The 12,986-nt window shown below is 40.8% G+C and overlaps 2 protein-coding genes across 7 annotated transcripts in view; both read left to right on the forward strand.

The window, feature by feature from the left end:
• The window catches only part of grk4 (G protein-coupled receptor kinase 4), a 40,306-nt gene extending 33,201 nt beyond the window's left edge, over nucleotides 1-7,105 (forward strand). Inside the window, exons 13-16 of one of the 2 annotated variants that reach the window (XM_084005202.1) lie at nucleotides 1,715-1,852; nucleotides 2,365-2,502; nucleotides 2,755-2,932; nucleotides 3,809-7,105. In XM_084005202.1, the coding sequence (XP_083861328.1) occupies nucleotides 1,715-1,852; nucleotides 2,365-2,502; nucleotides 2,755-2,931 (453 nt within the window). In that variant the 3' untranslated portion in view covers nucleotide 2,932; nucleotides 3,809-7,105. The remainder of the gene's footprint in view (nucleotides 1-1,714; nucleotides 1,853-2,364; nucleotides 2,503-2,754; nucleotides 2,933-3,808) is intronic. The other variant, XM_084005201.1, reaches the window with a different exon arrangement.
• A 2,268-nt stretch (nucleotides 7,106-9,373) lies between these two features.
• Nucleotides 9,374-12,986, forward strand: part of htt (huntingtin) — a 31,378-nt gene continuing 27,765 nt past the window's right edge. For all 5 annotated transcript variants that reach the window (XM_084006339.1, XM_084006342.1, XM_084006340.1 and 2 more), the window contains exons 1-5: nucleotides 9,374-9,734; nucleotides 11,499-11,582; nucleotides 12,293-12,413; nucleotides 12,710-12,769; nucleotides 12,892-12,971. In XM_084006339.1, coding sequence (XP_083862465.1) covers nucleotides 9,637-9,734; nucleotides 11,499-11,582; nucleotides 12,293-12,413; nucleotides 12,710-12,769; nucleotides 12,892-12,971 — 443 coding nt within the window. In that variant the 5' untranslated portion in view covers nucleotides 9,374-9,636. The remainder of the gene's footprint in view (nucleotides 9,735-11,498; nucleotides 11,583-12,292; nucleotides 12,414-12,709; nucleotides 12,770-12,891; nucleotides 12,972-12,986) is intronic.

Consider the following 12,986-nt stretch of genomic DNA (forward strand, 5'->3'; position numbering starts at 1 on the left):
GTACATCCTAGTAATTAGAGTAACTAAGTTATCCCTCCAGTATTAATGGTTTGTTTAAAAATACACTTCATTTCTGAACAAATTCAGGTTCAACCTGTGATTTTCCTTGTTTTTTTGGTGTTGTGGCGGCACTTCAACCTGTGAAATTATCAGCTTTTCAAAGAAGGAAAACTTGTTGGCAAACATTTGGCTATTTACACATCCATATGATAAGTTGCAACATTATTCGTTTTTCTGGTAACCTGGTAAACGCAAGCCCAATAACTCTCCTTAGGCCGTCTTGGTCTCCATTAATTATGAAAGAGAAATCTTAAGCACTTTTGCTGCTAAATGCTGATAGTCACAAACGTTATCCATCTGTTGTTTGGAGCTGGACATGTACCATGAGAAAGTAATTCATTAAAGAACAATGACAACCCACTAACAATTTAGATTAGTGTTAGTTTAAGGAGATCATTTGTTTATTGTAACGCAGCTTGAAATCTTCCCATCCGTCTTCAACCTCCTGTCTTCCACATTCTCACCATTCTGTAAGAGGGAGCCATGGGGCTGCTTAGAGCGGGAGGAGACGGGACTTTGATTTGTGTGACGCGGTGGAACATTCTGGCCTGTGGTTCACCAGAATCATAGACTCCCTGGGGAGAGGGGTGTGTGTGTGTGTGTGTGTGTGGGGGGGGGTGGTGGTAAAGGTTTCAGTAAGAAATAGGAGAAAGATAAGAAGGAAAGGGGGGCTATTACCAGGGGGGGAGAATGCTATTGCCAAAGCTCAAAATAGACAAGTGATCCAAGTTGTCAAGAGCAGAAAGTGAGTGAGAGACTCTCCTTTGAATCCTGGCGCACAAAGACACAAGAAACAATAGAAGAGAAGGAGAGGCGGAGACGTGATGAAAAAGTGAGAAGCCATTGGTCTGTTGATTGCGAAAGCAACCAGCTTTTGGGTGACAACAGGGCCAGTGAGAGTGTCCACTGGTAGCCAAACCACTAAACAGCACTCATCCACTTCATAAACCTGCTGCACTGTAGGTGGTGTGGTGGTAATATTATCCAGAAGCTCTCATAGAGACGGCCACTGGCACTCTCTAATTGTATCTATGATGGTTCTGCATTAACCCCTGAGTACCTGGATTTGTATCAGTCTTTATTAGATTATGTTTCAGGCAAGAGGATTTCATGCAAACTACAGCCATGTGTGTGTGTGTGTTTTGTGGGATTAGTCACTGTTGGGAGTTATCCACAGGTACTCCCTCCCTTTCTTTGTGATGTATGTTTGAGGAACCAGGGCTTAAATAGAGGTTTGTCTAATGTTTTTTTTGTGAGATATTTGAAATGTGAGTAGGATTTAGGGGGATTTCTTTTGGCAGAAATGCAAATAAATGCTCATAATCATGTTTCATGTGTGTATAATCACCTGAAACTTAAGACGTTGTGATTTTGTTTATATCGACATAGGGAGCCCACCATGTAGTGGCGTCTTGTTCCTACAGTAGCCCAGAACGGACAAAACCAAAGCTGTCTCTAGAAAGGGCCTGAAGGCCGTCGTGGCTCTCCAACACACTTGGAAAGGGAGGGGTGAAGAGTCACTAAATCCTACACATTGCTCCTTTAAGCTATCCTTGACATTCCCAAGCCATTTGGGCTAGCGCACACGTCTTTAGAGGGTTGTCATGTTTCTGTTTTATTATGTTTATCGCTCCGTCTTCTGTCTGCATGTCAGCTCCTGGCTAAGGATCCCAAGGAGCGGCTGGGTTGTCTGGGTCAAGGGGCCATCGAGGTCAAGCAGCACCCCATCTTCAGAAACATCAACTTCAAACGGCTGGAGGCGAACATGCTGGACCCCCCCTTCAGCCCCGATGTAAGAACAGCACACACCCTCGATTCGTAGCTCGTGGTCTAAAACCTCGGCAAGCAGCAAATCGGCATACAGGAAATACCATTGTAACAAGTAAACAAACACGCACGGCTGACAAAATGGATTGATTAAAGCTCTGAGTTGCCCCGTTTTAATATCTGCAGTGGAGCTTGTGAACAGGACGTTTCCTAGATGAATAACCAGAAACACTGTACGTTTTGATTGTGTGCAGCACAGATTTTTGCCAACGATAACAAAGCTGTTCATAGAAAGAATTACATTTTCGCTGTTGTAAATAGAGCGAGTGAGCCAGAGTGACTGGCCTCAGAGGTTAAATCAATAGTTGAAAGTAGATAATGCTATCTGTGTTTCTATTTTGGGTGATGCAGGTCAGTAGGGCCTCACTGAGGAAAACAGAGTGGCAGAGCCCTCAGGCGTGTGACCACTTGTTATTAAAAACACACATCTGACTCTCTGTCTGCCTGTCTGTCTCTCTCTCTGTCTCTCTCTCTCAGCCACGGGCAGTGTACTGTAAAGATGTCCTGGACATTGAGCAGTTCTCCACTGTCAAAGGCGTGAACCTTGACCCCACAGACGACGACTTCTACCACAAGTTTGTCACAGGCAGTGTCTCCATCCCGTGGCAGAACGAGGTACTGCAGGCAAAGGCCACTGAGATGATGTAATCATTTAGTCACGCAACAATACAGCACTGGTGACATAGGAATACCTGTGTAAAAGCAGAATGCTGTCTTGTAAGAGTGATGTAAAAGCATAAGTCGATGAAATGTATGAGACATATATGTATGTAAGATATGTATACTGTAACAGCTACCTGTAGAGGGGGTTGTGTTATACATAAATGTCATCCCAGATGGATAACTCGACCTTCTCGTCTTTTGTAGATGATTGAGATGGAGTGCTTCAAAGAGATCAACGTCTACGAGACTGACGGGACGCTGTGCTCGGATCTGGATGTGAATCGGCCTAATCCTCCACCAAAGAGAGGCTTTTTCTACCGCCTGTTCAGAAGAGAGGCAAGTGCTAGTGCTCCGGCAACTGTCCGAGGGGGTGGGGGCTAAGGTACTTCTTCTCTTCCTTCTTTCCTTCCTTCCTCCCCCAGGCCTCCTCCAAACGCCACACATGAGAACGTTACCCCTGAACTCTTAGTTTAAGTTTGTTTGAATGAGGCCCTTTCTTTTTGCTTTTCTTTCCCTTTGAACATTCTTCTCTGTATTTGTTGCTGTGCCTCTTTGTCTCAGAAGGTCTAACATGAGGTTTTTTGTTTTTCTTAAGAGAAGCTGGGTTGTGGTTCTGGGAAGACTTGAAGCTTTGCTTTCAAGATACAGTGACACACATCACAAGATGTTTAGTCCTAAAAAAATCTTCTAACGGCTTTTATTGGCTGCAGAGGCCACATAACAGGTTCCACTAACTTTCACCTGTCCTTAATTACAGACCTTTCTTTATTTTCTGCAGTTAAATGGCCCTTGAATTCAAGGATGTAGCTACCACTGGGAGCAATGGGATGTGACATGTCCCCATCACTATTGAAAATCCTTCTTTTAGAGTTTTTTTTGCTTTTCTTATTAAAAACACTCCCAACAATGATCTCTTACTGGGAAAAATGTAAACATGCTCATGTCATCTGAGTTACCTTCAATTATCAATTATTTTTCAGGATAAAATGTATTTATAATCAAAGAAAAGGTGGCTCTTCCTTGCAAAGATGAAAATGCAACATGGGAAATGTATACCATTTTAAGTAGGGATAATCAAAAAACTGATTTACATATAATTTATAGTTTTGTTATCCCATTACTATGGTCTTATTAGCTTGGTCCACTTCAGAAATTCTGCTTGTGATGTGGTGAGGTCGAGTTCACCTCATGTGTGAGATGGCGTAGTGATGGAAGTTGCTAATGTTCGTGATATATCCTCATTTCTGGTTCTTCCCAGGTCTGTTTTAAGAACGGTTACAGTGACGACGAGATCGAAGAGCCCTCGCGACTTTAAACCACTCCCTCCACCTGCCTCCTTCGCCCCCCCCCCCCTCCCCCCTCGCCGCTGAACTTCACCACAAACTCCAACCGAGCGCAAATCTTAGGAACTCAGTGAATGTTGACCTGTATTTATGAGCTGTATTAAAAGTGTATTATAATTAAAGAAAAAAGTATGAGTTTAAAGATTTTGTACATTTGTACTTGAATTTATGTCTAGATGTATATTTTCACTAAAGGTTGTATTGTACAAAAAGCCATAAAAGTACCACTTGAATGCATACATTACGTTTTGATTTCCTTTTTATTTTCTTTTGGAATGAGTATGGATAATGTGTATTTGGGGAGTTTTGTTTTTTTAAGAAGCACAGTACCAGTAGTTTTTTTTTTTTTTTCTTTTTTTTTTTTCTCAATGTAGCATAAAGCCTTTTTTGTTTTCATATGTGCTGTATGTCTGTCATTGACTTGGCCAACGTGATGTGTTGTTGGCACATCAAACCCGGTTCCCAAACTGACCTTTAGCCTCTGCACCCATCAAGGCTCAGATGGATCTGAATTAAGCGCATAGATCTAAATAATATGGGGGGAAATGAATCCAGTCTAGCAGTGCTGTGTTGACGCCATCCTGCTTAAGCCTTCCCATATGATTCCCAGATCTCCGTCTGCCTCTTTGATTTAAGTTGTTCTGGAAGTGATAATCTGGCAGTTCTGCACTGGACTGTATGGCATGTAAACCGTCTTCTAGATACCTGCACCAACTCAATTCTAGCAGAGATTGCATGGATTTATTTCTGACAATTCTTCAGTCAGCAACAATTAGTGTATTTTAAGGAAGTATTTTTTTCCCCCAGTTTTGCAAAGGCCTGATAATTATCATTCCTGGACCTCTCAAAATTCTCTCATGATTTGCTAAAAAGCTCAGATCACGCATTTCAAATGACAGGCTGTGTTTCCTTCGGGGGAGAGCTGTTGAATTAATATCTGTTACATTATTCACTCAGGCAAATCATTTTTTCGTTATTCATCTTTTATCCTCATCCGCTTCCTTTGTTGTACTACCTGGCTTGTCTTTTTGTTTTGTTTTTCCCTGGCGTCTCTGGTTGTTATTATTATAAACCTGTTTCATGTAAAAAAAATCCTTTCCCTTGAAAGGTCCTTGTAATTTGCCACCCATATTTTTAGTGTACCAGAAAGCCTTGGACAGGTTGAGTTGGAACACAGAGACAGAGGTCTGATCTGCGGCTGATAAGGGCTTCGTCTCGATAACAAATTGCTGTTGCGTTAAACTAACTTCCATTGATTCAGCCGTCAGCAGCTATTAGCCTAGAGTCTAGATACAGCCTGCTTTGGCCTCTGTGATCGTAGATGGCACGTTGCCTGACAAACGCATATCCTTGCTAGTAGTGCTCCAGTAAGACCGCGTGGCTTGAGTTGTGTTTGTACTGGATGGAAAAAACAACATTGCTTGATCATGAAAAGCGCCTACCTTTAACTATTCCCCGTATGTTGCTCTGTTGTGGGAATCACTTGGGACAGTTGCTTGTATATGTGTCGACGGAGGGGATAATGTTGCCATCATCTGTGTACAGGAACGCTCATCCACCCGCAGAACCACAGCTGCTGTGCACTTTTGTTTCGTCGTAGACAAAGTGTTTCCTTTCATGAACAAATACATTTTCTCTACATTTCCCAGCATGTTGGAATAATTTGTCCTCATTGGCGTTTTAGATGCATTTGAAGCCCTTTTGCTTTTTGAATTTTTGCCTTTTGAGGCAGTTGCTGTTTACTCCCCACCACCTGTTTTAATGCTGTGAATACCCAATCTGGACATGTTTGCTTTGTGTGTGTGTGTGCGTGCGCACGCCTGTGTGTAATGTGTAATACATTGTATGCAAATGCAGCTTCTGTTCAATCTAATGCGTCAAAGTACAACAATACAATACGTAGGAATCATTTAGGGTCACTCAATTGAATTTCAAACAATTCAAGACTGCTTGCATTTAAAATGATTCACAAATTTGGAGAGTTGGCTTGTTCTAAAAAAAAAAAAAAAAAATGTCCCCTGTTGCACATTCCATTATCAAAAATCAGGAATCGAATGTGTGCATCTGTTGCTGGCTTGTCGTCACTTAAGTTTCTCAGTGTCTTTGTTATTTTTTTTTTATTATTTTTTTTTGCTCTCAGGCACATTTTGAAGCTGATTTATCTTGCCTATGTAGATTTTTTAGCCTTTTAGCTCTTTAGCCTCAAAAACCTTGTAAATGATGTATTTCTAACATGTAACTAAGCTCTAACACACATTCACTCACTCTCACAGGGAAACTGAACTGTGTTTGCCACCCATGCCTCTGCCGTTGTTTGAACTCTATTCTTATACCATCCATATAGCAGTGAAGAAATTCTGTTTAGTTTCATTGCACTATGGTGTGTTTTGACAATGACTATAGGAAGTGTCTTTAACCTTTTTGCCAATGATACCAAAAGCAACATTAAGTAATTCAAACTTGTCTTGTTGTTGGAAAGATTTAGTGAAGAAAGACTGACGGCCTTTATTGTATGTGCCAATCACCAGGTTAAGTTCTGACATCCCGCCTTTTTTTCTTCTTCTTTTTTTTTTCAGCCTCTTTATCATTCCGTCCATTAAGAGAAATTCCTTCACATAAAGGAACTTTAAACAGCTCAACAGTTTTGAATGTCCGCACTAAGTGCATTGTTATGCCTGTTTAAAAAAAAAAAATACATATGTTTTATTACTCAAGCATGTATCGGTTTGTAATACTTCAGGTTCCTTGTATATGTAAATGATGACCTTCTAGTGCCAACATATCTCACTGGTATCTAAGGACAACTTTATAAATGGCAAGGTGACCAGCTGAGTTGGCCCCCGTTTGAATGCATAAAATGCATTCCTTCTCTCCTGCCTTCCTTCAAGGTGGTGGTGGTGAGTTCCTCCCCCCCAAACCACCATTAAATGCCTGGAAATTCTCCAGGTTTCCGCACTCTTCTGTCCAGATACGTCGGATAAGTGATGTAAGGAAGGGAGGGGTGACAAATGCATTATTGGTATTCAAACAGGGCCTGGGACTTCTTGATTTACCTTCTTTTTTTTGTATCTGTACAGTCATGTCGTTCAACCACTGCAGTCATTGTTAATTCTTGTACAAGTTGTATCACTGGTTGTTGTACCATATCTGACATTTGTAATTATGAAATACAATACAATACACTGCCATTTCTATAAAAAAAAACATACTTGTGTTTGACTTGTTTGTGTCATATATTTATTTCTATAAATAAATGGGCATAGGTGGGAGAAAGTCAGTTAGAAGCGGTATTTTGAGAAACTACCATCCCCCAGTATTTAATGTAGCTAGACACAATGCAAATATGTTATAGTCATTGTTTCGTATTGAGATGGGACAGCAATTAAAAATATATTTCTGGGGCTTTGAGATTAGACTAATTAAACCAGAGGCATAGTGAGGTAGGGGCTTCTTCACTCTCATTAAAAGCATTAAACATGAAGCTCTAAAGGGAAGATTTTGTAAAAATCAGAAGTCAGCATGTATTCCAGGGGATTTGTTCAATTTAGGTGTTTTAATCACATCCTTAATTTCCACAATATTAATTGAAGTATCACATTGTTTTGTTAACTTCACCTAAATAATTTAAAAGCTGTTGACGTGTTAGAGAGGCTGCACGGCGGTGTAGTCACCTCGCAGCAGCTTCCTATCTGGATTGAGGTTCCTTCTGTGTGGAGTTTTGCACCTTCTCCCCTGATAATGCATGTTCTCTCTGAGAAGTCCAGCCTCCTCCCACAGTCCAAATACATGCAGGGTAGGTAATTGATCTGTTGTCCAGAATATATTTCTGGTTTTAAATCTGGTATCTGTTGCCCTGGGTACATTTGAACTCTAGTTGAAGAAAATAATGCAACTTTAAAATGTATTGAAATATTTGTTCATGGCAATTGTTTGCTACAGTTATTGCTCAAGTCAAAATTAAATGACCAATTGAACAAAAATGTAAACAAAAAACACCCCACAGAACAAATTAAGAGCCAGTGTCAACATTTTGTTGTCTGGGCATGAAGTGTTTTTATGTGGCTCTGTGATTTCAACATGGAGCCTGAAGTCTGTCTATTGGCCAAATCTATAGTGTTTCCCATAACATTTAGCTTATTTTTGTTGGGATAAGAGTTCAGGTTTGTATAAACCTACTTCTCACTTGATTGATTACCTCAGTAAACATGGTTGACATGAGTTTAGGGTCTTAATCTCATCAGGATTTAAGTCTTCTTCAAAACAGCATGATGTTCATTTAGTAATTTATGGTCCCATTTAGAGCAAATTTAGAGCAGCATGATCAATTGTGATATATTGTTGCGTGTCGTTGCTGTTTGATTTGTTTTTCAGTCTCATAATCCATGGAACAACAGTTTGACCAACGGTCTGTCTTCTGTGGATGAGACGCTGGGCAGTCGTTAAGAAAATATTTGAGCTCTTGTCTGATGTTAGTTTTCTGTGTGCATCACCCGTATTTATTTTCGCATTCATAATCAAAGCTGACAAATAGTTTTTAAAGAAGATTTTACTTGGATCACTTCTTGAAAGCATGCATTGTGTCTCCAAGCTCAGCCACTTTACGATGCTTTGAAGAGAGAAAGCAGATCGACCGCAGAATCACTTGATTCTTGCTGCCCTTTGGGACCAACGTCAACGAGGACAGAACTGTCTTTTATGAGGTGGTCGTAGCAGTTTTCCAACTCAACCACGTCAATCTGGACTTGAGCAAAAATAATCACCATTGGGTGACTGGGTGAGTCACATTTATTGTCTCTCTCTCTGTCCCGTAGAACATCAGAAATCCTAACCAAGTGGTTATTTAAATATTATCTACATTAACATTGGTTGAGATTACGTGTGACAGAAAGTACACAGTAAAGTGGTTCACTGAAGAGTGTGTGTGTTTGTACTGCAGAGTCACATCAGCAGTCTCCAACATAAGAGCATCAGGGTGGTAGTAACAGTAGTGTGCAGACCTGAAAAAATGTACTGGTGCGAGGTTGTCACACTATGGATATGATCGTCATAGTAATGAGTCATAGTCGCAATACATGTATTTGGGATGACAGCAGAAAAAACTATTTTCTCCTAGTAATAATACCTTATAAACAGTTGATTTGCTATTATAAAAAAAAAAATTGAGATTCAGATAAATATCCCCTCTAAGGTCAAGTGAATTTACTCATCCAAAAATCACACATATGGGGGACATATGTGTCCCCCACTCATCTTTCTGGGCGCACGGATAACAGCCGCAACTACAGTGTTGGTGTTGCTCAAATACGTTTTTACAATCTGGATTACAGCAGTCCCGTGACAGCAAAAGTAACAACAAAAGAAGAAAAAAAGATCTCAGTCACTCATTGGTTCCTTCTGATGTCACTCAAAATAAAACCGCACTCTGATTGGCCACGGACGTAGCAAGCCTCCTCTCTCTGTCAACTGTCACACATGCCATTTCCTGGTGTGATTTGTCGGGGGAAGGCAACGCTGCATCAAAGATGGCTCATTATCGATCAACATTTTGTTCATGTAGGGTCAACATTGTGAAAGAATAAGAGAGAAATTGTGCGAAGAGAAGGCGGAGAGCCGGTGGTAGTTGTCGCGAGCAGTGTTAGCACTCTCGTTGCACTACACACCACTCTCCCCGCTGTGCTAGCTTGTTGGCTCAAATAGTAAATATTAGCTAGCCTACCTAGCTTGCTTAGTGTTGATTGCTAAAATGGCCACCATGGAAAAATTGATGAAGGCCTTTGAAAGTCTGAAGTCATTCCAACAGCAACAGGGACCACCAACCGCCGAGGAGCTTGTCCAGAAGCAGTAAGTGCATTTTTGTCTTACGGCGATTGCATAGCAAGCTAACAGCTAGACGGGTAGCTTAGCTTGTGAGCTAATGTTAGTGTCCCCCCCCCCCCCCCCCCCCGGTAACGTAACTAAGGTTTATTAGCTAGCTGGACGCAGTTAACGTTACGTTAATATGCAAACCCACAACCACAGTCCAAGCCGTTATTTTAACGCATCTGCTATTGTAGATCTAACGTCACTTGTTGCCAAATATTGCACTAACGCCTAGCGGGTCTTCGTCCTCTGATATTACCATTATATGAGTGTTAAACGAGGCAGACTGTTAGGGTCAGACTGGCTGAATGATAGCTAACATAGAAGGAGTCCACCGCTAACTGATGCCCAAGCACCTGCTAAAGAGAACTGGGACCAATTAAGAAGTCACGTGTATGCTTAATTAGTTGATCTCAGAAGAGCATCGTTTGGAAAACCACGTTCGCCCCGTACAAACTTGTGTAGGTAATTGTAATGAAGGGTAACGTTGGATATCCTAACTACCTCTCCCGATGAACTGGGGCATTAATATGGCAGCCTCCTGGACTGACGTCACTTAGGCCGGTCTATTGCACCCCCATCCTGATCAAAGGAGCAAAAAGCCCTGCACCAACCTTACTTTTTCCACCTTAATAACTGTATTATTTAGTCTAGATAATAATTTAAACAAAATGTTGTTCTAAAGTAGTTTTGTTGTTAGTGGAGCACTAGCAGACTCATCAGGCCATCTGCAAATCCAGAGGTCCCCAAAAATGTAAATATTCACCTGTAATGGATTGCTTCTTCTCCCTTTCTCTCTTTATTATACATGCATTATTAACCATGCCTTTGCTCTATCAGACTAGTATAAGCTATTTACATGGATTAGATCTCAAAACTTAATATGTTTAGATTTAGTGAGTCAATCAGGACTTGGTTTAGGGGAAAGGCAAATCTCTCTACTCATGCACTGAGCTTCTGCAGTCGAGTGGAAAGCAGCTGAGGTGCCTGGCTTCGGAAACTGCTGGCGCTTTGCTCTCATATCATCCTACACTACAGTAACTGGCATGCACTGTATGCTGATCACAGGTGATCAATATAATGTAGAGCTGGCTCATCTCATCTGTAAATCAATTTTGTATCCATAGAGAGCGTTGCCACTTATTTTCACATGACATCATTTAAAACAACACCTTCCTTGATTGAACTGCACACAACAATTATTAATCTTTCAACTCAACACCCTGTTCGTGTTATGCACAACATTAGATGACATGCTTGGAAAATGGCATCACTATTCCATCAAGCAACTTAAGTGGAAACTCACGAGACCACAATTTCAGACATATTTATTCTGCATCTAATTATAAAGCATATATCAGCAGCAGTGACAGCAGCATGATCCCTGCTCTGTTCCCGGGACTGCACTCCATCATTTACAGTGCACTTTTGAAATTGACCTTTCTCTCTTTTAACCAAGGACCGCTTGCATATTACTTAAGTTTAAATGTACACTGTGCTTCATTTTAATGTCCGCATAGGGATCTCTTTAATATTATTGAGTTATATTTAGTTTTCCATCCATTCTGCTACACGGCTATTTTCTATTATTGCAGGACAGTTAATTGCAGTCTAGACTTGGAGGTACCTTCTGAGTCTGAACCCAGTTATTCTGTTCTCTCTCTCTGCCTCTATATTTCATTGGCTTTTTGCTGCCTCTTTTTTCCTTCCCTTCTCCTCACTCTCCCCATCTTTCCTCTTTCTTAGGAAAAAGGAACAGGCTACCACGAAGAAGGACAGGGTCACCCACTGCCTGACGATATGTGAAAACATTGTGGCTCAGTCTCTGAGGTAGGTCTTGCTGATAATACTTTTTTTTCTGAATTAAATTTACATTTAACCGTATACAGTAATTGGTAGTTTGTGTTACATTGAGGGGGCATAGAATTTGACCCCTTCTGATTTTATTAAAACATGTTTCTGCCTGGACCAGACAGTGGGCACCAGTTCATTTTCAAAGCTTGACAGAATGCATGCTATATTTTAATGCCTTACAATTGTTACATATTGTTGCCAGAATACCCTGATATTCTGCATTTATCATGGTGTAAAACATCCATCCATGTATCCATTGTCCGCCGCTTATTCGGGGCCGGGTCGCGGGTCCCCAGTGGAACAATTGGTTATTGTTCTTGTGAATGACATTGACTTCTAATTCTGATCAGTGTCATAAAAATGTGGAACATTTGAAACTCCATTTAGCTTTAGCTATCAGTGTTTCCATCTGTGTTACTTCATTTAAATCACAGTAAGCTCTTATCTTTATTTATTACTGGCAAGAATAAAGTTGGAACCCTCTGGTGCCAGGGATTTTTTTTAGACACAGACTAAAAGTTTTAGACTGAAATACAACTGAATGTGACACAGAAGTGTGGCACTTGTGTGGCTGTGTTGATTTCAGTCTTTGTTGTGTGAACAGTTCTGAATAAATCTGTTGAAAGTTGAATATGTATGTGCGTAATGACTTTTGCCTCACTTCTTCTCTATGGTCCTGGGAGCAGAACGTCTCCAGAGTTTCAGAAACTGCTTGGCATCGCTATGGAGATGTTCTTGCTCTGTAGTGATGACAACGAATCAGATGTCCGGATGGTAGCTGACGAGTGCCTGAATAAAATCATCAAAGTAAGAACCTGAGCAGGACCCTGTGCTTCTCTCTTCTCTCCTGTTTTCAACACTGTCCGTAATTGTTTCTTCAATCAAACAATAATATTGATCATCAGTTAATTTTCAGATTGTACCCACCGAGGAAATGTTACAATAACAGAATAATGAGGCATGATCTGAGCTTGCATTATGTGATCAGTGTGTGTCATCACCTTATTAATGCATTTAAAATTATTTGGTGGTTTATTTCAAATCAGTTTTTATTGCTGAATCAGCGGTCGCCCAGGATAATCATTTTTGATATTTATTTTCAGGCGCTGATGGACTCCAACCTGCCTAGGCTGCAGCTGGAGCTGTACAAAGAAATTAAAAAGGTATTCAATATGTGTCTGTATATTATCCATCGAGACTGATGATTAAAGGTTCAACATTTGTTTCGTGTGAATTGTGAAAATGCCTCATGTGTTGATGTCAATGTGATTTTGTATCTCTGTAGAACAGTGCCTCTCGGAGTCTGAGGGCAGCTTTGTGGCGATTTGCTGAGCTTGCCCACCTCATCAGACCACAGAAATGCAGGTATATACACACACA

This window comes from Eutrigla gurnardus (assembly GCF_963514095.1).
Source record: "Eutrigla gurnardus genome assembly, chromosome: 3".
NCBI lineage: Eukaryota > Metazoa > Chordata > Actinopteri > Perciformes > Triglidae > Eutrigla > Eutrigla gurnardus.